Source organism: Mauremys mutica, chromosome 10 (assembly GCF_020497125.1).
Source record: "Mauremys mutica isolate MM-2020 ecotype Southern chromosome 10, ASM2049712v1, whole genome shotgun sequence".
NCBI lineage: Eukaryota > Metazoa > Chordata > Testudines > Geoemydidae > Mauremys > Mauremys mutica.
Genome location: NC_059081.1, coordinates 57,486,061 through 57,511,838, shown reverse-complemented (window position 1 = coordinate 57,511,838; position 25,778 = coordinate 57,486,061). Strand labels below are relative to the sequence as shown.

At 40.7% G+C, this 25,778-nt stretch overlaps 1 protein-coding gene across 2 annotated transcripts in view; it reads left to right on the top strand.

Moving 5' to 3' along the window:
* The window catches only part of FAM126B (family with sequence similarity 126 member B), a 91,331-nt gene that overhangs the window by 51,003 nt on the left and 14,550 nt on the right, over window positions 1-25,778 (top strand). For both annotated transcript variants that reach the window (XM_044978372.1, XM_044978371.1), the window contains 7 exons: window positions 564-743; window positions 4,872-4,952; window positions 8,830-8,945; window positions 9,517-9,612; window positions 15,486-15,602; window positions 16,238-16,325; window positions 24,950-25,109. In XM_044978372.1, coding sequence (XP_044834307.1) covers window positions 564-743; window positions 4,872-4,952; window positions 8,830-8,945; window positions 9,517-9,612; window positions 15,486-15,602; window positions 16,238-16,325; window positions 24,950-25,109 — 838 coding nt within the window. The remainder of the gene's footprint in view (window positions 1-563; window positions 744-4,871; window positions 4,953-8,829; window positions 8,946-9,516; window positions 9,613-15,485; window positions 15,603-16,237; window positions 16,326-24,949; window positions 25,110-25,778) is intronic.

The window sequence follows — 25,778 nt, the reverse complement described above, 5'->3', positions numbered from 1 at the left end:
TGTTAAAAAAATTAGTTTGCCCACAATTGAGCAAAAATGCCCCCCTACCCCTTCTTGTTTGTGTTTAAAAAAAAAACCAAAAAAAAAAACCCACCCACACTTAGATAAAGGGTTAATTCACTCTCTACCATTATACTGGATATAGACAGAAATACTTATTAGTGAAATCATTCTCCACATCTGAGATTTTTCTAAAGCATTGGGGTTGCAAAATGAACATGCTTTATGGTCTGCACAGCTCAAATCATCTCACTGGTAAAAGAATTTGCTGCTTATAAAAAGGTGTCATATTGACTAAGTCGGAAGATGAAACTCCCACAGATCAGGTACATTAAGGGCCGTGGTAGTGCGAACTTCTTCACAATCCTCATCAATGTACCTCAGCCCTATTCTTGAAGACCATGTTTAGCAGGGAGGGGTAACTTAGTTTCCACGCCCATTCTTTCTGTGGCATCTCTGAGGTTGCCAACAATGATGCCAGCTTTGCCAATTGCAGTGGTTTTGTTTGTGCATTTTTTAATACACAAGATTAAAACATTTAACTGTTTTTTCTCATTCTATAGCTTCTGGAACCTGTCTGCCACCAACTCTTTGAACTCTACCGTAGTTCTGAAGTTCGACTCAAGAGGTTCACGCTGCAGTTCCTGCCAGAATTGATCTGGGTTTATCTGCGTCTTACTGCCAGCAGGGACAGACAGAGTAACGGTTGCATTGAAGCACTGCTTCTTGGGATTTACAATTTGGTAAGTGAGATAAGGAGGGATGGGTGTGAAGAGCTTTAAGATAATCAGTGAGCAGTAGAAATAAAGTAAGGCACGGGAATATTAACAGAGCAAAATATGAAAAATGCTAATGAATTAATGCAGTTAAATTTAAGTGTTTATCCTAGAGGAAAGCATAACTTAATGAGTGTTCAGAAAAAGCATGTTTGTAGAAGTATCTTTGGTAGCTTGTAAATCAGATTTACTGCCTCAGCGCAGCACTAAACATATTATGGTAAACAATTACATTTTTTTAATTAAGACTTTTTTGTTGCCCTGTATAATGTGCTTGCTAGAAGAATTTAGTAAGTCTGTATAAATATCTAAAGAGTTGAAATTTGCTGATAGCGCTGTCTGAACAATATGCTTATTCAGTCTTTCCATATTGGGCTTCTCCTATTTAGTTACTCAGAATGACCTTTTAAGGTGAAGTATTGAGGCTAAAGTAACATTCAATCACAAGTTGTGCATGGGTGGGAAATATCTTTTGGCTGGGACTATAAAAAAATCATCATAATGATGTTGTTCACTGTAGACTCCTAAATTTGGATGTCAAACTTAGGGATGATTTCAGGCTGTCAAAAATAGTATTCTGTCAGGGACATTAAATTATGCATCTCATACAAATTTATATTCTTAATTTTTATGCCAATATGCCATGGCTGGTAAATTAGCAATATTGTTAGCATATGCCCTTTCTTGTCATGAGAATTTAAATTGTACATGGCTTTAAAATACAAATTGTCCTAAAATATTTTCCTTCTCTGTTCCATTATGACAAGTTTTCTTTTAGCAGTGTGTTAGAGTTATTACAGGGTGTTTTATGTTCATATGCCTGGGAAGTGAGACATGGAGCCAAATTCTGATCTCAGTGACATTTGTAAATCCACATTAACTCCAATAAAGTCAAGTTACTCTGGATTTATGCTGGTGTAAGCAATATCAGAATCTGGCTACTAGCTTTTGATTTTTATCTGCTGGGCTGAAGTAGGTTGTAAGTATCTGTCATTAGCTTCAGCTTTCATCAAGGCACTTGAGCTGGTCCTTTTGGAACTCATGTCGGATGATTCACAGTGTATAAGCACAGCAGCTAATGCTGCTACGTTCCCTCCAAACTGAAATAGAAGGAAGAGGTTGTAAAATGGGGAGTGACTCAACAACACTTTTCTCTAGCTGAAGACACAAGTATATTGGCACCTAGCTGCAGATGTCAATAAGAACCTAGAATAGTGATTCTGAACCTATTAATCATTGTGGGCCGCAGTGAGTTACCTGGGCTGCAGGTTGAGAACCACAGCACCTCCCTGTGACGGGTTGGATCACAGAAAACCCCTTGGGAACTGCCAACTGATGTGCCAAGACTACTTCTGCCCCTGCTTTCCCTGCCAGTTCGGGACCCCAGCACCCTGTCTTATTGAGCCAGACACGCCCATCTGCTCCAACAAAGACCCAGGGTCTGAATTACTTGCCCCAAAGCTGCAGACTTAACTGAAAGCAGCTTACAGATGTGTTCTTGTATTTAACACTCAGATGCCCAACACCCAGTGGGGTCTAAACCCAAATAAATCCATTCTACTCTGTATAAAGCTTATACAGGGTAAACTCATAAATTGTTCGCCCTCTGTAATACTGATAGAGATGCACAGCCATTTGGCCTCCCCCTCCCTCCCGGTATTAATACATACTCTGGGTTAATTAATAAGTAAAAAGTGATTTTATTAAATACAGAAAATAGGATTTAAGTGGTTCCAAGTAATAGCAGACGACAACAAAGTGAATTACCAAGTAAAATAAAATAAAACACTCAAGTCTGTGTCTAATACAGTAAGAAACTGAATACAGATAAGATCTCACCAGTTCCAATAAGCTTCCTTTTACAGACTAGTCTCTTGCAAGTCTGGGTCCAGCAATCACTCACACCCCCTTTACTGTGCTTTGCTCCAGTTTCTTTCAGGTATCCTGGGGGTTGGAGAGGCTCTTTCTTTAGCCATCTGAAGACAAAATGGAGGGGTCTCTCATGGTCTTAAATAAACTCTCTCTTGTGGGTGGAGACCCCCTCCTCTCTCCTATGCAAAGTCCAGCTCCAAGATGGAGTTCTGGAGTCACCTGGGCAAGTCACATGTCCATGCATGACTCTCAGTTTTTACAGGCAGAAGCCATTGCCCACATGGTATCTTGAATGTCTCCAGGAAGACTTCTTATGTGGATTGGAGCATTCCAAGATGCATTGTTTCTTAAGTGCTTCCTGACTGGGCACTTAACTTTGTGAATTCCTTTCTCCAGGAATGGACCAAATGCTCTACTAAGGTTATTTAGAAATCAAGCCAGTACACGGCCAATATTAATAACTTTGAGTACAAAAAATGATACATGCATACAGATAGGATTAATAGATTCAGTAGATCATAACCTTTCCAGAGATATGTGACATGGCATATGTAGCACAGAACATATTCCAGTTATGTCATATATATTCATAAGCATATTTCCATAAAGCCTTATGGAGGGCGCCGTCACACTCCCAAATCCTCCCCCCCCACCACTATGCCCAGTGCCCCCAGCCCATAGACCCCTCCACAGAATGGGGCCAGCAGCAGAGCCCTGGTGGTAGGACTGGGCGGCAGAGACCTGGACTCTTGTGCGGGGTCGGGTGACAGTCCCTACCCTGCTGCCAACCGTGTGACCCCTGTCATGCGGGGCAGGCCAGCATCCCCGACCCCGGACCTTGTTGAGTGGGGCTGGGTGGCAGCCCTGACCCCAGTCCCGGATCCTGCAGTGTGGGGGCCGGGCAGCAGACCTGATCACAAAGCCAGACCCCATTGTGCAGGGCTGGGTGGCAACCCTGACCCGACCCCACTGCCGAACCTGACCCTTGGTGTGTAGGGCTGGGCAGCAGCCTCGACCCGGGACCCTGCCACAGGGGCTGGGCAGTGACCCTGACCCTGGACCCTGCTGCAAGTCCCTGCCTCTCTTTAGCACACAGCTGGGTGCTAATTGGGCTGCAGGTTGAGAACCACTGAGCTAAAGGATAATAATTCTGATATCTTCTCTGTGAAAAATTCTCAGATTTAAATTAAAGAAAAATCCTTCCTTTATTACTGTTTCATGTTTTCTGTGTGTGTATATATATCTTCCTACTGTATTTTCCACTGCATGCATCCGATGAAGTGGGCTGTAGCCCACGAAAGCTTATGCTCAAATAAATTTTAGTCTCTAAGGTGCCACAAATACTCCTGTTCTTTTTGCGGATACAGACTAACACGGCTGCTACTCTGAAACCTGATTACTGTTTTGGTTTTTAGTGTGAAAAAGTGCTTGAGAAACTAATTAAATCTAGACAGACAGCAGCTTTATCAATGCAGCCAACTCTAGTTTCCACACTGTTCCTTGAAGCTAAGTGGAAGTGGTACACTGCCTTCAATTGATTGTCACTGAAACTACAGTGACTCATACTCAGCGTGTTAGAAATTTTATTGTAGAATGTGAAAAGATGGGGTTTGCTGACTCTGGCATATTTTTACAGGATTGCTTCTAATAAATTATAATTATTATGCTATAACACAAGCACACCATATGCAAATGCATCTTTTACTGACGTGAAAGCTGTATTCAAAATATTCTATATATCCTTTACTGCTTTGCCACAGTACTTGCAGAAATCAGTCCCCTCATTTTCACCTTTTCCCTTTTGATGGGTTTATCGAGAGGCATTACCAATTGCTAGCAAATGACTCATCAGCAGTAATACATATATATTCCTTTGGCCCTTCAGCATCAGTCTTGTTTCACTATGTAATTCTATGCTTTATAAATTAGAGGAGGGACTAGAAAAATCTTTTAATCCTTTCTTAAATGTCTGAGAAAGTCGTGGTCACAAAAAGAACAAATACTCTTCTGTGAATTTTCTTAGGCCCTGATTTTGCAAAGCAAACTACTATAGTGGAGGCAATCCCATTGACTTTCGTGGCACTGTGCACAGGCGTAAAGGCCTGTGCAGATGAATCATTTTGCAAGATCGGGGCCTTACTTTAAAATTTATGTTTTTAATGTTTGTGTGGTATAATCACAAGAGTCCAAAACCAAGTTCCCTCATGACTTTCTCTGCTGTAGGAAATTGCTGACAAAGATGGGAACAACAAAGTTTTATCTTTCACCATCCCTTCGTTATCCAAGCCCTCAATATACCATGAGGTAAGAGTGCAACTGTGGTGGTAAGTTGGAATTGGGTCCAATAAAAACTAAAATTGGATCCATTCAGTGCTAGAGATAAACATTCTGCATGCATCTTTCTTCATTGAACTTTCAAGGGTAAATTCTTGCAACAGTGTAATTTAATCCAATAGAAGTAATAAAATGTGGAGGTAAGTCTTCAAGGTGAATAATGAAATACACCTCTACCCCGATATAACGGTGTCCTCGGGAGCCAAAAAATCTTACCGCGTTATAGGTGACACCAGGTTATATTGAACTTGCTTTGATCCACCGGAGTGTGGAGCTCTACCCCTCCGGAGCACTGCTTTACCATGTTATATCCAAATTCATGTTATATTGGGTCACGTTATCTTGGGGTAGAGGTGTACTTCCATCTGATATGGTATGTTTTGTTCCGTTTGTTTTCAGTTTTTCATTGAATTACAGATTCCCATTCTTTCACATGTCTACTGATTGGATGCTGTTAGCATATTTAAAGCATGATTCTGCCTTATCAAATATTGGAACAAATTGATCCAAAAATTAAACTGCATTGTTCTGCTGTATGTACTATTTATCTGTTTAAAAATCCTCCTTTGCCCCACTCCAGCTTGTTCCTGTGTTTTAGTGCTACCATAACTTTGTCTCCAGCAAGATGGAGATTACCAGCTGTAGTTGATGAGCAGGGAAAACTAAACATGTTCCCTAAATGCTGCATTGTGGTGCGAGCTTTGGGAATGTGGAGGAAAGTAGAAACTGAAGAACAATGATCCCATACTATGACTCATGAGCTGATTTGTAGTAGCCTGCAGCACACAATGTGCATGTATTAGCCCTTATTTAGCAGTGTTTTCCTTAGAATTAGTTTCAAGTGGATTTTTATTTATTTGGCTCTCTTTTTGTATTAAATGATCTTATTAAGATATTACTAGTGAAATCCTGGTCCCACTGAAGTCAGTAGCAAAACTCCCTGTGACCTGAATACGAATAGGATTCCACTCTAAGATTTTTTGCCAACAGTGGCTTTTCTTCAGGGTTGGAGGTAAAAACAAACATTTCTTAGTAAATAGCTATGTCAAGGACATAAAGCAGTGGTAAGTTATTTTCTTCTAGTTTTCCCTTTATGTGTAAAAATTGACACAGTCCTCTTCTAATTCATAGCTCTTTGCAGTCTAAAATATATCTGAATAACAGTCAAAAGTTTCAGCAATATTACATCTTTCATGGTGTAAATTACTAATGTGTGAGGTGAAAGGCGCAATGTATTACTGCACTGGGCTTCTTTCTCTGAACACTGGGTTTAAATCCTGCATACACGAATGTAAAAGTGAATTTGTGGTCTCAGTCTAGTCCCTAGCAGATGTGTAGCCACATCACAAAATCACTGTAAAATGAACATAGGTTTTGATTTTCATATGAGACACCCAGTATTTAAATAAAAGATGTAATTGAGGGGTCAGTATTGAGGGGCGTTGTTGCATCTGGAACTATGTAGGGCAGAAGTTCTCAAACTTTTTCTAAACACTGAACCTCTTCTTAGTAGAGCAGAGGTTCTCAAACTGTGGGTCAGGACCCCAAAGTGGGTCACAACCCTGTTTTAATGGGGTTATGAGGGCTGGCGTTAAACTTTCTGGGGCCTGAGTCTGAAGCCGAAGTCAGAGCACCACTGCCCAGGGCTGAAGCCGAAACCCGAGGGCTTCAGCCCTGGGTGGCAGGACTCAGGTTACAGCCCCCCTGACCAACACTGAAGCCCTCAAGCTTTGGCTTTGCCCCCTCCTTCCCCCGGGTGGCGGGGCTCAGACTTTGGGTTTGGCCCCCCTGCCCGGTGCAGTGGGGCTCAGGCTTCGGTCCCCCTGCCTGGGGTCATGTAGTAATTTTTGTTGTTGGAAGGGGGTCACGATGCAATGAAGTTTGAGAAATCCTGTATTAGAGGAATTGCTTGTGAACTACATGTTCCTTCTATTTGCCGTCTTGGGGAAACAACCTCTCGTCCTATTTGCAATCACATAATACCCCTAAGGCAATGACAGCAATTTCTAACATGGAAAAGTGATGATTGAAAGTGTATTAATACAATTTAACAACTGGAAACAAGAGAGTCAGCACCATATAACCCTTCATCTTCTAGCATTCGCAGTGCTTGCTGAGTCACCCCACAGCAGCTTAGGCCGCATCACAGAACGAAGGGGCCTAAGGCCACCTTGAAGTCTGGTTAGTTGAACTCGTTGACAACACGCACCATTGACTGACAAAGTGGGTTGGCACACAGACCCCATGTCTAGAGGTTGGCTGCAGCATATTTCATATGTTCAGCCAGCTTGTTACAGACCACCAGCACATGCTTCACAGACAACAGTTGATCCGAGGAATGGAAAACCTATCTTATGAAAGGAGACTCAAAAGGCTTGGCTTGTTCAGCCTAACCAAAAGAAGGTTGAGGGGGGATACGATTGCTCTTTATAAATATATCAGAGGGATTAATATCAGGGAGGGAGAGGAATTATTTAAGCTTAGTACCAATGTGGACACAAGAACAAATGGATATAAACTGGACGCTAGGAAGTTTAGACTTGAAATTAGATGAAGGTTTCTAACCATTAGAGGAGTGAAGTTCTGGAACAGCCTTCCAAGGGGAGTAGTGGGGGCAAAAGACATATCTGGCTTTAAGACTAAGCTTGATAAGTTTATGGAGGGGATGGTATGATGGGATAGCCTAATTTTGGCAATTAATTTAGCAATTGATCATTGGTTATCAGCAGGTAAGTATGCCCAGTGGTCTGTGATGGGATGTTAGATGGGTTGGGATCTGAGTTACTATAGAGAATTCTTTCCTGGGTGCTGGCTGGTGAGTCTTGCCCACATGCTCAGGGTTTAACTGATCGCCATATTTGGGGTCGGGAAGGAATTTTCCTCCAGGGCAGATTGGCAGAGGCCCCAGAGGTTTTTCACCTTCCTCTGCAGCATGGGGCACGGGTCACTTGCTGGAGGATTCTCTACAGCTTGAGGTCTTCAAACCACAATTTGAGGACTTCAATAACTCAGACATAGGTTACGGGTTTGTTATAGAAGTGGATGGGTAAGATTCTGTGGCCTGCATTGTGCAGGAGGTCAGACTAGATGATCATAATGGTCCCTTCTGACCTTAAAGTCTTATGAGTCTATGTCGGGCAAGTTGCATAGCTCATACCCCTTCTATTTCCCCCATTTTCGTGTGGCACCAGATATACCTCAGTCCCACAAATCAATGTCCATTAAGTTCTCCAAACAGAATGGAGGGCCTTGATATGTCACAGCTTATTTAGCATTAGTGGGTGTTTTGTGACTAGTGCTCTATGCATTGAGTTGAAAGTTGGCTCTTGGGTATTGATCTATGCAAACTATTTGCATGTAGTTGAAACTGAATGATTCTGCTGCTTTTGTCATTTTGAGGGGGACAGAGTCAACTTGAAATTTTAAAATGTGAGTTAAAAGTAGCCTCAAGTATTCCTCCTGGTTTTCCCTGTCAATGTTTCTTGGTTTTGCAATCCTATTTTTTAATGCTTTCTCTCCCTATTGTTTCCTGAAACAATATGGGAAACAGGGAATCTGATTAGACACAAAATATAGAAGGTAACAAAAATGAAATATTTCTCTAATCCTTCAGTGCTAGCATACTTAATTTTTATTAAAACCAACAACACTTACAGGTATGTAAATCATTTCAGACACAAATGTGATTGGTTTAAGTTGACTGTCCCCCTTTAAAATCTTTTAGGAATAATCTTTAGCAGTTTTACAGATTACCACAAGGGAGAAGTAGATACAATTTCGTGAGGTTTGGATCCTTCTTATGGCAGCATTTTCTATTTTTATTTTCCTCATGCCTTTCCCACCCAAGCCTTCTACTATTGGATCCATGGCTTTGACTGAGGGAGCCCTATGTCAACATGACCTCATCAGGGTGGTTTATAGTGATCTTCATCCTCAGAGAGAAACCTTCACTGCACAGAACAGGTGAGTAGTCAAGCTGTAGATACTTCATTAGTCTGAAGCATAAAACAGTGGGTCAATAGGTACTCACTGTATACAGGCCTTACCTGGTTCTTCTCTTACAATTTAGAGCTTGTAAGTCTGTTACTAATTCATTAGATATAAATAATTTCTCCATCAGATCCATTTCTGCCAGTGGTGTTGCCAAGTAGTCTGGAAGGCTGATTGGCAGACATAGACTAGGTTAAAATAATTTATGGGAAATGCAAACTTTCCCTATACTATGTCTGTCTTCAATCATATTCTAAAATAGCTTGTTGCATTATTCCTCCATACAATGCAGTGGCATTAGGGTAGTAATCTGTTACATCTCATGCCTTTTAAAGTATTTAATATTGAGTCTTTTGATAGACTATTTCTAGTCAATGAATTAAAATGGAAGAGCGATACCTACGGGCTGATGTACTGTATTTCTGATGCCATCTTGTCCTGCGACTGAACCATTAACAATGTTTTTTTTTAAGTTCTTCTGGTGGACTATTAGAAATCGGAATCCATGTAGTTTCTTTTGTCTCATGTTCTTGTCTGTCTTCAGGTTTGAGGTGCTCGGCTTTCTCATGCTGTGCTACAACTCTGCTATTGTCTACATGCCTGCCTCCTCCTATCAGTCACTTTGCAGGATGGGTTCCAGGTGAGGATCTCATGCTTAAGGAACATTCCTAGCGTTATAAATATGCAAAGAAAGTGAATGAGTTTACTCAGTCCTCTCTGGTAACTTGACAGATCATAATTTAATTAGAAATGTAATGCTGTTTTTGCATACGAAAATAATGCATTGATTGTTTATCAGTTGCATTTGCTTTAGTTCTCGGTATTGTAATGTTTTGCTTTGTGGAACATTAGTAGTAAAAACTGTAGTGTGTCAAGACCTGCAGTAAAGGCAAGTCAACTGCATCTCTTTATAGTGACCTGTAACCTGGTTAGTGTACCACCTATTTCCTGTGCTTCTGAATGTTAGTCCAATTTACTTTTGAGTTGGTTTGGATGACTGACTTGAACAGCATTTTGACAGTTTGTTTCATAACACCACCACACTTGGAGAAATTGTGCCATCATTTCTCATTCTTTATACCCATCCTTTCCATGACCTCTTGAGTAGTATTTAAAACAGCTTGTTGACATAAAAGCTCTCCTTTTTGTTCTAGAATCTTAAATATCTTTGATACCCCTACACATCTTCTCCTTAGTACCAGCTTTTTATGCTAAAACAAACAGGCCATGGGTGGCTAATCGTTCTCTATAATACATACTCACGAAGCAGCAGAATCCTTTTCTGTTTTTTTGATATGCCTTGTCAGCTTCAGCAGTGTATTTCCTGTAAATTGCTGACAAGCATTATACACAATGCAGATATTGTTTTTCCAAGTGTACAGCAGGATCAAAATAGCTTCTATCAGTTTATACTCCATTAGAACACTATATGTACTTCCACCAAGGGTTCTTGCCAGAAGCTGGGAATGGGTGTCAGGGGATGGATCACTTGATAATTACCTGTTCTGTTCATTCCCTCTGGGGTACCTGGCATTGGCCACTGTCAGAAGACAGGATACTGGGCTAGATGGACCTTTGGTCTGACCCAATATCGCTGTTCTTATGTTCCTATTCTATTCTTTTCTTTTAGTTGTTGTTTCTACAATTCCTTTGTTCCTGAATCTCACAGAGTGGAATTTTTCCTTGGCTAAGTTTGGCTAAGTGTACTATACTTCTTTACATGTGAAATGTTTCCTTTTTTCAGATATAGTGGAATAAAACCTATAACAACGGACTGAATTTTAACACTGAATAATTTCACTATGGAAAATGGTTCCCTGTAACTGGAATTGTAATTTGCACATTGAAATAGTTTGAAAATTTTACTCAGTTTCACCATAAACTGAGCTTCCCTGCATCCAAGTTTACTATAATCTGGTTCTACTATATATAAACTTCACATATGTGTGGAGAGCCTCCCCTGTTCACCAGTGCACCACCTCCTCCCTGTCTCTCCCGAAAAACTAGCTTCTGCATTGTTGCCTACAAGTGAGCTAAAAATAGTCATGTGGCTATCAAGGTGTGCAAACCAGTAATTGTATACATTGTTATTCTCTTACCTTAGCTCACCCTTTCCCACCTCCTTCTGTTTGTTTGCTACCCCCACTTCTTTTATCATAATTTATCATCTGGATTTTAGACATTTGTGGCAGAAATCTGAGTTTTACTTCTTCTATAAAGTGCCTAGTACACTTCTGCATAAACAATAAATAATGCTTACCTCTAAGCCTTCTGAATATTTCTTTCAGTGCATGTAACTAGTTTTGAAATGATACTCTGTCCCCTACACCCCAAAAGTCAGTTGTATACATATTTGAAGTGATCCTAAAACTGATTGTTATATCATCCCACTCATCACTCCCCATCCTGAATGGCTCCTTTTCACTGGCACCTTCTGTTTCCTGTCCTTAAACCAATTTTGTGATCTCTTTTCTCTTACTTTCTAACTTTGTAAGTCACTCTGTTCTGTGAGACATTATTAAAGTATTTTATTAAATTTAGGTAAACCATGTCTACTCTTTCATCTTGTGCAACAGTGCAAGTAATGTGCAGAAATTTGTCAGGCCTGATTTTCCATTTATAAATCGATGAACTTTTTTTTTCTTAACATTCCTTGATATAGAATTTGTTAATATGTAGAAATGTAACATATTTCTTCAAATTTCAGTGTTCAAGTCCAAACCTAAAATGTCCTATAAAATCCCAGAGTACCACAATAACAGAAACTTGCCTTTGTAAAACCTCTCACAAGGTTTTTGTTATGGAACTTATGAATTGCAACCTTACAAATGTTCCATTATTGCTCTCTAGCACAATTTACAGCTAACAGTGTTACAAATGGATGGTGGTATGAGAAAAGAACATCACATATGTTCCCATATGGCTGAATCTGTTCCCTTTGTGATTGAAGTTCAAAGGGAAGTTAGAACATAAGAATGGCCATATTGGGTCAGACCAATGGTCCATCTAGCCCAGTATCTTGTCTTCCGACAGTGGTCAATGCTAGGTGCTTCAGAGGGAATTAACAGAACAGGTAATCCTCAAATGATCCATCCCCTGTCACCCATTCCAGCTTCTGGCAAACAGAGCATGGTTTACATCTCTACCCATCCTGGCTAACAGCCATTGATGGACCTATCCTCCATGAACTTATCTAGTTCTTTTTTGAACCCTGTTATAGTCTTGGTCTTCAAAGCATCCTCTGGCAAGGAGTTCCACAGGTTGAATGTGTTGTGTGAAAAAATACTCCCTTTTGTTTGTTTTAAATCTGCTGCCTATTAATTTCATTTGGTGACTCCTAGTTCTTGTGTTATGAGGAATAAATAACACATCCTTATTTAATTTCTCTACACCAGTCATGATTTTACAGACCTCTATCATATCCTCCTTTAGTCGTCTCTTTTCCAAGCTGAAAAGTCCCAGTCTTATTAATCGCTCCTCATACGGAAGCCATTCCATACTCGTAATCATTTTTGTTGCCCTTTTCTGAACCTTTTCCAATTTCAATATATCTTTTTTGAGATGGGGCAACCACATCTGCATACAGAGAGTAGCCTTGGAAAATCTTCTGCCCTGTGGATTTTCCTGTATTTCTTGTATTTAACTTCCAAGGATTTTGCTTTTCTAAGTGCATGTCTCCACCCAAAATTCAGCTGAATAGGCAGTGTCAAATGACCAAGTGGGTTGGTTATTGCTGAGTAAATCTTCCTATCTGAACAAATGTAGTTTGTCAGTAGGAGGCATATTCCAATTTTGCTGTATGAAAATAACAACTCCTCCATTAATCTTACAGAAGCATCCTGAAGTTAATTAGAAATTGGTTCAGTATGATACAACTATTTTGTTACATTATCCAGTCTCTGCTTAAGTGCAGCAAGGCTTTAAGTCAGTGCACTTTCATGTCTTGATGTTCAGGTTCCCAGTCAACAGATTTTCTAGAGATAGCAGGATATGAGACAGAGGTCTTAGGAGTAAAGAACAAGTTGTTTGGTGGAATAATTTGAGATTTTGGCATGTTGACAATTTGTTCCTAACGCCGGGAACAAGAAGCTAAGAAACTTATCAAAAAACCAAGAAAATCCACAGGGCAGAAGATTTTCCAAGGCTACTCAGAACTATGGCATCTGCTCTTCATCTCATGCAAGTTGTACCTCTGATGCAGTGTTTGGTTTTCCTTTTTCCTTTCACCCATAGCTGAAATTAGACCTCCAGGTTTGTAGATGCTTGCTGGGTTAACCTATTTTCTTTCTTAAATAATTGCTACACTTATTAAATTATTTCTGACACTTTAAAGCACCCAAACATTTGCTCTAAGTGAATGTACAGTAAAACGCTTACAAAACAAACCCATTAAAATAATAAAACCTTTCTTATCTAGTAAAACCATCAAGACTAACAATAGCAGCCAGCTAAAACCACATACACCTTGATAACACCCACTTCTTAAAAAGATGGGAAAACTGGTAGGCCAAGGGCACAAGTGCACGGTTCTCTAGTTGACTGCTATTCTTATCCTCCATGACATTTCTGAAATCTGTGCAATGGATTTCCAATTTTCCTTGTCACTTGAATCCTCGGATAATACTCATCTGGGTCTGGCATTTATAAACCTGAGTATTCCTGCTACCTAATGATCGTAATCTGCCCTGTATAATGGTCTCTTCAACATTTCATTTTTCCTCCTGAATACATGTTTTACCTACAGGAATATGTTGTAAATACAAATATGTGAGTGTCTGTCCTTGTTCTTGTATTGCAAACGACCTTGAGTGAGGAACTCTCACTTGTGTGCACACTTGCAAGTTCCCCTTAAAGAAACCCTTTCAGAAGTCAATTTAGGAACCACCTCCTTTCCATCAGCATCATTTTGACATGCTTGTCTGTAAAACATTGAGTTTCCTTTTCCCCTGTTGTGTGTGAATTTATGCTCATGAAAGGTGCTGGTTTAATGAACCTGGAAAAAAGTTCCCTAGCTATTCACAGAATAATTACATAGAAACTTCCCCTCCTGGCTCCTTCCAAAGTGTCTCACTCCTGACTTGGAAGAACACTGGCACAATGATGAGAGAAGTTGGTTAGATCTTCAGACCCATTCATTCCTTTCTCTGCCCAGAGTTGCCAGTTAGTGCCATGTATGCTATCAGCTTTTGTCCATATCTCTCCTTGCCCACTAGGAAGGGACTGGACTACCAATACGTTTTATATAGGCCATTAAACACATATCAAATAATAGATTTTGTGTCTGGATTGAATTAGAACCAGCAAACTGCAGATTAAATTATTTTAGTATTTTATGCTAGATGATTCTGTATATTAAACAGTGGTTATCTTATTCTTAGCCAGATTCATTCCCTCATATTTTTGTTATGAGAGAGAGAAATATTCAGGCATCTAGGGTCTCTTTGGGACAAGTGGTACAAAATGCCATTTACAGTATTTACTGAAAAGGGGATTGTATATGGTGCAGTGCTGGCCAAAAGGATTTTTTTTTTAAATGGAAGATTGGCATTCTCAATACCGTCCTCTGTCATTATCAATATCATTATTGTGCCCTTTGCTTGAGTTAGGTGTTTCTACAGCCTTTTCCCAGCTCTGTCCAGAACCTTCATAGAAATTTCCAGACCCAATATTTTGTAAAACTCACTGTAAAAGTTGAGCATTGAAATGTCTGATGCAAGAAAGAGCTAAGATGTTTATCATCAGCCCCTCGGCTCCATTGTGTTTCTTGCTCTTAAGGGCTAATGCTTGTTACATTAGCTCTTTGCCTGAGAAATCCTTGTTGTGAGTGTACTTCTGCATTAAATACATTAGAATGGTTGTGTGCAGCTTCCATGTTGTCCGGTATTCAGATCTCAAAGCTCTAAATAAAAGTGGTGATTATATTCGTTGAATATATATGATGTGCTTCAGCACTGAACTGGATGTGGGGAAGGCAAAGCACCTGCTCCGAGGAGTTGACAATATAAAAAGATGCCATTTGAAATAATAGTTCTTTTCATAAAGAAAGCAACTTTGTTTTCCCCAGTTTATTTTTTTAAATGAAACAGTCACCTATTAATATTCTGTTACAGTATGTTACAGAGGAGATAAGCTCTCCATTCTGTAGCAGTAAACTAAATATTCTATGTGAGGCACATTCACTGTTGTTCTCACATCTTCTGGCTAGCTTCTGAGAAGTTCTGTCTCCCACACTCACAACTAGCTGGTTGGTGATTTCATCCAAGCTGTTGTGAATAAGGGTGTATGGAGTCAGACTACAGGAATTATGGCCAATATTTCAAGGCTCTGCTGTGAAGATACTTGCTTAAATGCATGAAGAGCTGACTTGAGACTGCAGTAAGAAACTGAACAGTTAATGTTGGGCAGAATAATCAGAGCTTATCACCTGTGTGTCTCACATTTAATGGATGTAAAGCATGTTTTCTTAAAGTGTTCATGAGGTCAGAGTTTTGATTCTGTATTATGTTTTGCCAGGCTTTGCGTGAGTGGATTTCCACGGCAGCATGAGAAACGCTGGAAAGAATTCTGTAACAGAGTGGTACTAGATCCTGACTTTATGGTGCAACTGCTCACAGGTGTCTATTATGCCATGTAAGTAGGTGGAGTTTGGAAGAAGAAGAGCTGGATGGCTTCTAGTGAATTAAAATACCCTCTTTTCTCTCTGTCTTTATGCATGAAAACATGAATTAAGCCACTACTTCATTTGAGGATCAACTGCTTTATCTCCTTATTTTCCCTTGACTTGCTATCTTGGCCAGCTGACATTTTGGGAATGCCTTTATCAGCATTCAGTCACCAGTGCTGGGTGCTGAAGAGTGGTGCTTTTCTCTCCCAGGGATGTCACTTCCACAGTATCCCTTCTCTTCACCAGTGTAATGTTTGCAAGCTTCAAGGTAGCTGATAAACCTGGGTCCCCTGGAATGGCAGCGTGACATGAAGCCACTGGGTTAGCCTAAACACACGAATCTGAAACGATTATACCAAGTAATGTAATTTTCAAATGGTGCCCCTCCATCTTTCTTTACTGTTATCCTTACCATGATAACATCCTTCTGGCTGGGAGATGGGAGAGAACAATTAGTTGTAATATCAATTAGAATAATAATTGAGGTGCTCCATCTATTCCTTTATGCTGTGTTAGTGTATGTTCTTTGTAGATACAAAGGAGAAGGGTTTGGGTTCAAAAACTACTGAATGATGAATGTCTTGTTTGTTTTGTTTTGTAGATATAATGGACAGTGGGGTCTTGGCCAAGAGGTATTGGATGACATAATTTACAGAGCACAGCTTGAACTTTACTCTCAGCCACTGCTGGTAAGGAAGAGGCCACTGAAATAATTTTATTTGATTAAAAAGCATGTGAATGTGCTGATAAAATGGATTGCTCTTAAAAGGTTCATTTAGCAGTTACAACCATTTACTACCAGCCAGATTTTTATTTGTAGTCTGATGCTTGGTATTTTAACATAGTTACTATTCATATCACCCTCTTTTGCTTAAGTGTTAAGCTCTGGTACTTAGCGCTTATAATAACTCCTTGGTGCTAGGAAACAGGATTTCCTAATATAATGTTCTAGTTTAAAATACATACACTCTTGTAGCAAGAGCTACACAAAGATAACTCCTAGGATATGTCTATTCTGCGATTAAAAAAAACCTTTGGCACTGAGTCTCAGAGCCTGGGTCAGGTTTGCAGGGATCAGGTTGTAAAGTTGCAGTGTAGACATTCCAGTTTAGGCTGGAGCCCAGGCCTGGACAGCTATACTGCAATTTTATAGCCCTGTAACCTGAGCCCCATGAGCCCAAGTCAGCTGACCTGGCCCCGCTGAGGCTGTGCCACATGTCATTGATTGCACTGTAGACATACCCAAAGGGGTCAAATTAAGTAATCATCTGATATCACATGATATTGGTGGTGAACAAGGTGGTATTCTGCTCACCTGTGGTTAATTAGGGTTTAGAATTTGTTCAACTGACTCCACCCACAGTATTCTTGGTGGGAGGAGCAGAAATGGAATAGTGCTGAACTTTCTCAGACAAACTTTATCAACAGAGCTATCTGCAGTCTTAAACTGACTCACCCAGTCTGACTCCATTCCATTCCATTCTGCAGCCAGCCCTCCAGATAAGACACTTTTCTCTAAGAATATAGCTTTTAAAAAAAAATTCTACTGCAGTTGCTAGCCTGACCTTAAAAGATGAAAGGAGAGAAATAAAAAAGGAGACAGAGAAAGAAGAGGAACAAAGAGAGAGACAGACAAAGTTGGAGGTGATTGAGGGGAAGGAGAGAGAGAGAGGAGGAATTATTTTTTCTTTCTGGTGGAGGTTGGGAGGAGATTCGAGGTAAGGAAACAAAATCAGCAGAAGGTAGAAACAGGACTGTTGCAGTCTTTGGCACCTTGCACCGCTTTTGGATCAGGAATTAATGTGGGCAATAGGCTTTGGTGGTAGTCCTCTGGACTAACACACAGTGAATCAATTTGCTAACTCTAAATATTATTTTTCCCCATAACTTAGAGTAGTGGCCTGTTTGCAGAGAAGAACTGAATGGGATCTTTTTTCTCTTGGCCAATCCCAAGATAAATTCTGTACTTCTCCAATAAGTCTGATAAAACTGTTCTCGTGATGAATTAATATTGGCTAGGACACTTAGTTTTGTGCTTTCTGAGTGAAGCATTTTAAATACATCTTATCCAGTGAATTATTAGAACAGCAATTTCCTTTAGGAAATGACTCATTGCACCATTAGATTGGAAGTTTTAAATTAAATATTGAACCTGAGGAAGTGGGCATCTATCAGAACATGCTACAGTACAAAAGCATGTCAGTGGCTCTGTATTTGAATTCAGTTGATGGTGTAACAGCTTTTATTCCTGATTAAAACTGAACAATCAGCTTAAAAAAAATTTTTTTCCGAGTGATTGTAAATCCTTCTAGGTTATCTTTATTTTTACAATGTTAACAAAAGTAGTTTTCTCCCTCTTCTCCTCTTGAACAAGCTGTTTGGTAGTTTCTGTCGACTGTTAGTGATTGTTGTAGCCTTGTCTCTTACCACCTCCCTGTTCTTTGCTACTTCTTTTTCCTTCTCCGGTCATTTGCTTGTCCTCCCCAGCCTGCCTTTTTGCAACTATCAAAGGACTCTTCAGGAAGCCCTGCCTTTTTCTAAGCATGTTTTACAAAAATTGTAGTTAAGTTCTAGGACAAATGGATTGCATGTCCCATGTCTTGCTCCATATTAAGGCAGTTGACCCTTCGGGTTCTTTAACAAACAATTCTCTTTCATCCAGTTAAATTTTCCAGAAGTCACATGCAATCTAGCATCAATATAAAACGGTGTTTAAAATAACATTTAAAGCAATTGCTGTCACTCAGTGAAGTACTTCATTTAGTCTCCCACATGATTTTCAATCCCACCCTCCTCTGGCATATGTAAAGACAACAGCAAATTATCTGAAGTCCATGCAGGAGTGAAAGGAGCTTTGAGTGAAAGTTAATTTTTTTAGACATCTGTACCAGGGTATTTGCATAGTTGAGGAAATGTTATTGGTCTACATTAAAAAGAGCAACATCACAGCCCACTGTGTTTGGTGTTTCTTCTCAGAAAACTCCATGTAGTGTTCCTGTACAAACGAGATTATGTCCCTTTGTGTTCCTCTAAACAGAAAACATGACCAAAATAGCAGCCTCAGTAAGCTACAAAACGAAGGGTAAATGACTGACTGCCAGCAAGCACCTTTAGTGTTGCCCAGGGGCTGTACCAAAGGCAGAAAAGTAATGCAAGAAAAATAACTTAGTCCAGGAAGAAAAACTGAGGCCTGGTCTACACTGCGGGGGGATCGATCTAAGTTACGCAGCTTCAACTATGTGAATAAAGTAGCTGAAGTCGACATACTTAGATCTACTTACCACGGTGTCTTCACTGTGGTAGGTCGACTGCTTACGCTCCCCCGTCAACTCTGCTTATGCTTCTCGCTTTGGTGGTGTACCGGAGTCAATGGGAGAGTGCTCGGTGGTCGACTTATCGCGTCTTCACTAGACACGATAAATCGACCCCCACTGGATTGATCACTCCAGAGGTAGGTGTAGACATACCCTAAGTTGCTGCAACCAAATGTCCTGTGCCAGTCTCACAGCAAAGAAAACTTTGTAGGAGGGGCTTCTACAGTGGGAAGTTAAGCAAAAAGATGCAATATTCTTGCCCAGCTACTGTGGACTAAAGAATGCCTCTCTATCAAGCACCTGACCTATACCAGTTCAGGTCCTGTGCACAATGCTTCAAAAGGAACTCCCAGTCTTTAGTGCAAAGCAAGATATCCAGGCTACCCTAGTAAGCATACACCCTCAGGCAAAGTGTGTTGGGCAAAATAGTTGATTGTAAGCAAGAGACAAGCATCACTATGCCCACTGACCTGTTAATTTGATTGAGACACATCCCATACCGACACTGCTCGATGCCCCAGCTTCTTTTACTTGACTGACTTTGGCTGAGCATATATTCCTCATGGGAAAGGATGGATGTTTCTGGCCTGTAGCCTGTTCTGCTTTGTCACTGATAGTTGCAAGCTCTGTTTGCAGAGACAGAATGCTGCTTCCTCCATGAAGTGTCTTTGGGTCTTTCAGGTTGGGATCACCAACCTTGGCCTTAATGGGCCTGGTTTGGGATGATGATAAGGCAGTAAGACAGGATAGTATCATAGAAATGTGGGGCTGGAAGGGATCTCAAGAGGTCATCATACATCCAGGCCCCTGTGCTGAGGCTGGAACAAGTAAACCTAGATTATACCTGACAGGTGTTTGGTCTAACCTGTTCTTAAAGCTCAATGATGGGGATTCCACAATCTTCCTTGGAGGCCTATTTCAGTGCTTAAAGTTAGACACTGCATCTTTTTGCATCACTTTTCTCTCAGGAGGGGCTGGAACTGATGCAAGTGGACTTTTTAGCAAGTTTTTCCTGCTGAATGAGGTCTATTTTTCTTGCATGATTTCTCCCCCTCCCTTTTCTCCTTAGCAGTACAATCTGGGTTGAAAGTGCTTGTCAGTCAGTCTTCCACACTTAGGGTTCATATTTTTCTGGAGCTGCTGTTGCACTGAGATTTTTCATTAGCTCTGACTAAGCACTGTCCCTGTTCTGAGGTACTGACAACGTTAACAGACAGAGATCAGGGAAGGAGAACAACAATGTACATCTTATATCCATGTCAGCTTGATTTGCTATAGGCAGCACAGCAGGAGTTTTTAAGAGGGAATATGAGCAGGGTGCAGATGAACAGAGCAGTCCCTTGGGTAGGGCGAATCAGGGTGACTGATCCGGGCCCCACGCTTTGGGGGGCCCTGCAGCCTGGTGCAATTGGCCACCGCGGTCGGTCCCGGAAGACATAGGTGCAGGAACTAGGAGTGGGGGGAGGGTGCTGCAACGCTCCCGGCCCCGTGCGCCACCGAGTGGGGCTGATTTGTCATGGACCCCGCACCTCCCTAGGGATGGCCCTGCAGACGAATGCAGAGAGATTGTACTATGCATCAGGGAATGCATGGAAGGGGATTGTGAGAGACACTTACAAACCAAGTGGATGAGGTTTGGGAGCAATAGCGGAACAAAAAGGGTTTGAGGGGGTGAGACCAAACAAAGCTTGACAAGGAAGGATAAGCAGGGAGGGGCAGAGTTATGTACAACTCTGAAGGTGTGAAGAATCTTAAAATTTGTTATGTCAGATAGGAAGCCAATGGAGAGATTTGAAAAGGCGTTTTACATGATCAAAACAACAGGCAAAGATCAGGTTTGTATGGACTGAAGTGGGTCAGGGTGTGTGTTTGGAGGCCAGAGGAGATTGTTGCAGTAATCAAGGCAGAATGTAATGAGAGATTTGGCTCTAGGGATGGAGAAAAGGAAGAATTTTGGAGATGCTGACGAGGAAGAAGCAGCAGGATTTGGAAATGGCCTGCATGTGTGTGGCAAGGAAGGGGGACGAGTCAAAAATAACCCCCAGGTTACATGCCTGGGTGATGAGAGGATGGCAGCGTGGACAACTGTAATAAAAAAAAGGAAAGAGGAGAAGCTTGTAAACTTAACAACAGTATTACTCTGCTTGTTCCTGAGAACATCCACATACATTGTGTAAAATTCTCCTTTCTTTTCACTTGTGAGTTTTCCAAGATAAACTGTTACACTTTTCCAAAGGGCAGATGACTACCTTACTGTCTTATTTTCCTCAGACCTTTTGTGGGCACTATAGAGAATTTTATGCTGTGCTAATAAACTGGGAGGAGAGACTACCCTCTACCAGAATTTCTCCAATCATGGGGAACAATGGGATTACAGTTTAAAATTGTTAATATTGTTAAACAAGACACACAGTTAAGATATCACAGCCATTACTTACCCTCCCTTCCTTGGGCAGAACTCCTTCCCAAAGGAATATTTATTCATAACTATGTACAAAATATTTGATACAACCACAGGAATTTAGACAAAGGACGTCTCACAGTTTAAACAATGCATTTTCCTGTGTTTCTCTTCAGTATAGAAGAGACTAAAAGTATAGAGCAGGGGTCGGCAACCTTTAAGAAGTGGTGTGCCGAGTCTTCATTTATTCACTCTAATTTAAGGTTTCGCGTGCCAGTCATACATTTTAACGTTGCCTACCCCTGGTATAGAGTATGGACTAAAAGAACATGTTAACAGAAAAGTAGATGTGACACTTTCTTGGAGTGCCCAGGACTACAAGTCACCTTGTTAACCTTTTGCCTCCTCAGACGAGAGGGAGTCTTTCTTGTGGTAGCCAGGTGTCAGCTCCCAGATGCCACCAGCCTTTCAACCATTCAAGCAATCACCGCAGGGCTCTACCAGCCCCTCCTTTGCATTACAGTTGAACAACTCTTGGACCCCAGCCTCGAGCTACTCCAAAAGCATCCCCCTCTAGAATCCAGCCCCTGTCACTTGACACTCACAGCAATTACCAGGTTCCCTACTCCCAAGGGAATAGTATAAACGCACCAGCCTGTTTGATTCAAATGACTATCTGCTCCAAGATAACACAGCACTGTAATCTATTTATTGTGAAAACAAGTACAGTAGAACCTCAGTTACAAACACGGAGTTACGAACTGACCCGTCAACCACACACCTCATTTGGAACCGGAAGAGTGCAATCAGGCAGCAGAGTTAGGAGGGGAGGAAAAGGAAACACTGTACAGTACTGTGTTAAACATAAACTACTAAAAAAGTAAAGGGCAAGTTTAAAAAAAAATTTGACAACGGAACTGTGTCTGCTTGTTTCATTAAAATTAAGATGGTTAAAAGCAGCACTTTACTTCTGCATAGTAAAGTTTCAAAGCTGTATTACATCAGTGTTCATGTGTAAACTTTTGAAAGAACAACCATAATGTTTTTTTCAGAGTTATGAGCAACCTCCATTCCCAAGGTGATCATGACTTTGAGGTTCTACTGTATAAGTTTAATAACAGAGGTAAAGATTTTAAGAGATAGTGAGAAGAGGTAACAAGAATAACAGGTTACAAATAAAATAAAATTATAACACACTTCTGGTAGACTTAGACTGAACTATAACAAGCTAACCTCATCTGAAGCAATTTCTCATCTAAGAACTTCCTTACACCATTTCAGCCAAGGTTGTTTGAAATCTTGTTTTCATGGGCATAAGTGCACTGCCCGGTTACCCCCTCAAGCGCAGAATAAAAGAGTGGTCCCTGTGCTTCCCTCTTATACCCCAAAGTCCATTGTCTTTGCACCCCAGAGATAAGACAACCCCCTGTGGGTTCCATTCTCCAGCATCTTTCCATCTGCCTGTTTCACAGTATGCAGATTTGGCTTTCAGTGCTCAATTTACATTTGACAGAGAGACCCATCTTATCTCGTGTCTGGAGGAAACCTGTTTGTCAGCTGTGCCTGGTTACAGACTTTAGATACTACAGTATCTAAACAAAACTTTTTAAATGTCAGTATAGTACATATATTTCACAACAATACAATGACCAGCTTTCATTTGATACTTTACAGGACACTATTTATGGATAAATACTATGAAAGCAATGTGTTAGGTGTAGTGAGTTTGTTAGGCCTAGTAGGAGTTGCTGACAGTCATGAACCCTTTGCCAGTTGGTAGCAATGAGCCTGTATGTCACAGTAGAGCCTCTTGTTAAAGGTGTATACTCAGGCTATGTCTACACTACTGTGGTAAATTGACCAATGCTACGCAACTCCAGCTACGTGAATAACATAGCTGGAGTCAACATACCTTAGGTTGAGTTACCGCGGGGTCTACACTGTGGGGGGTTGACAGGAGAAAATCTTCCCTTGCCTTACCTTCTTCTTCTCATCGGAGGGGGGCGGGGGTAGAATACAGGAGTCGACTGGAGAGTGATCTTCTGTCGATTTGGTGGGTCTTTACTAGACCCGCTAAATCGACCGCTGGTGGATTGATCTCAGAGTGTCAATCCCTGCTGTCGTGTAGGCCTGCTCTCTGTTAATCTGGATTTCAGTTGAACTGACATAGGACTATCCATCTCTGGGTTTTGTTCTGTCAGTGTTAAAATATATTTCACTGATGTTTTGCATGTCTTTGCCATGAGCAGCCAAATAAATTACTTGATTTTAAAAAGGGCCATGTCTTGCAGCTCTGTTATACATCCTAATACAAACTTCAGTCTTTAAAATACTTCTGTCTCTGCAGCTTCGACTTTTGATAAATCACTGATGACTTTAAATGATCCAAGAAAAAAACAATTGGGTGACTACATAGCATTGTTCTTCTTAATGCCTGTTAACCGAATTGCAGAGAAAAGCAATAGCAATTGTTGCTGTATAGGATGGGACTGAGTGAGATTAAAGGCAGAAAAATAACTAGGGAAATGATACCTTGTTACTCAATTTATCACTCCCCTTTGAGTAATATCAGCTTGCTTTATTAGGGGAAAGTTTTAATAAATGTTGAGATCCTTGAATTAAGATATGCAAGTGCAAAGTATTAGTATTTATTATTTTATTAGTGTATTAGTATTGCAAAGTCAACACAGCCACGGATGATAACCTGGATTCTATTTTTCTCATCTATCAAAAAAGTTGTGAACCAAATTCTGACAGCAAGTTTATTATACTGGTGATGGTGCACAAGCTGCAAAAACCCCAACTTGACTTTCATATCCTAGTTTGTTAGCAGTTGGCTATTAGAACAGCCATCCTTTTATTTGTAAACTGGGAGGTTTCATCTGGAAGTTACTGAAAGATAATAAATGTGGAACCCCATAATGGCATTTTTACAGCTGCTTTTATGTTTACAATAGTATTTTAAGTCTCAAAACTGGAAGAGATCAGTTGCTCTCCAGAGCTGCAAAAATAGAGCTCCAGCTTTATCATCAGTTCTAGTACCTATCTTTTATTGTAGAGAACAACTTATTGTGGAGCTTCTGTACTTGTCATGCTGCAGTTCTCTAACATTTTGTAGAAAACTGACAAAAAGGGGTAGTTGAAGATTGGGAGCTAATTATGTGACCTTTGTGAAGGTAACACTATTTTTATTTATGTAGCCATTGATTGCACTTGTGCTGTTTGCACTGACATGGTTTGTGACCTAATTCTTGAAGGTAGTACTACTGGGTTTCATTTGAAGTCTGACTCTGTTGGAATACTCTCTTTTTCTGCAGTGAATCTGCAGCAAAACAAACAGATCATTTAATAAAATGAGAATGGGGAAGCTCAAACCTTCCTAGGGAGAAGGAAGTCCTCTATAGTCCAGATATGTCAGCTTTGCAATGAGCCTGTCAGTGGTCATGAAGTCCTGAAGTCCCTGCCATGTCTATGTGTGGCAGCCTGATACACTGTTGCCAAATCTTTGTCTCCCCATCCAGTCTGACAATGAAATCTGGCACTGCTCTTAGTATAGTCGAGGGTGGTGAATTTGCATAGGATTTTACTGTTACCGTAGGTTGCAAATGCCATGAAGAACTCGTTGCCCTTTGATGCCCCTGATATGTCGCAAGAAGGCCAGAAGGTGCTGAAGGTGGAGGTTACTCCTACAGTGCCCAGGATCTCTCGGACTGCCATTACGACAGCTTCCATCCGTCGCCATCGCTGGAGGAGAGAAGGTGAGCAGTCCCACGGCGCCGCGAATAACATACTGTACTGTGTTCATCTCCATCGTTACCAATTAGCTTCTGAATCTGAATGTTGACAGAATAGTTTCATTTAATTGTTTTTCTAACAGCAGTATTTTGTAACAATATATAGCGCTTTACATCTTTTCAGAGCACTGCATGGCCATGAACTCTTTAAATCTCACAGTACTCCTGTGAGGTAGGTAAGTAAATATTACCCTCCTTTTACAGATGGAGAAGCTTGAGAGGTTAGGTATCTTTTCCATGTTGCGTAGCATGGAGTATCAGTGGCCGAGGTGCGTTAGATCTTGGGAGTTCTTGGCTCCCAGTCCCACACTCAGTCCGTTAGACCACGTTGCTTCCCATCTGTAATATAGTGCAAGAAGTACTATTGGCCTGACTTTTTCAGTGGTCCTGAGCAACCACTGATCCTACTTAAGTCTGTGGGAGATTGAGTTGTGCAGCTCTAAATCAGACCATTTGTTTTTAGAGAAAAATTCCTAAACTACTTTTGACTAATTTATCTCATTCCCCTTCACTCCCCTGTTTTTCTTGAGGGATACTTGTATTGCTAAGAATAGTATTTAATTGTGCAAGGAAGAAAAATAGATGTGGTAGTTTTTTTCTTGTGGTCAGGTGCACCTTCAGTATAAGTATGGC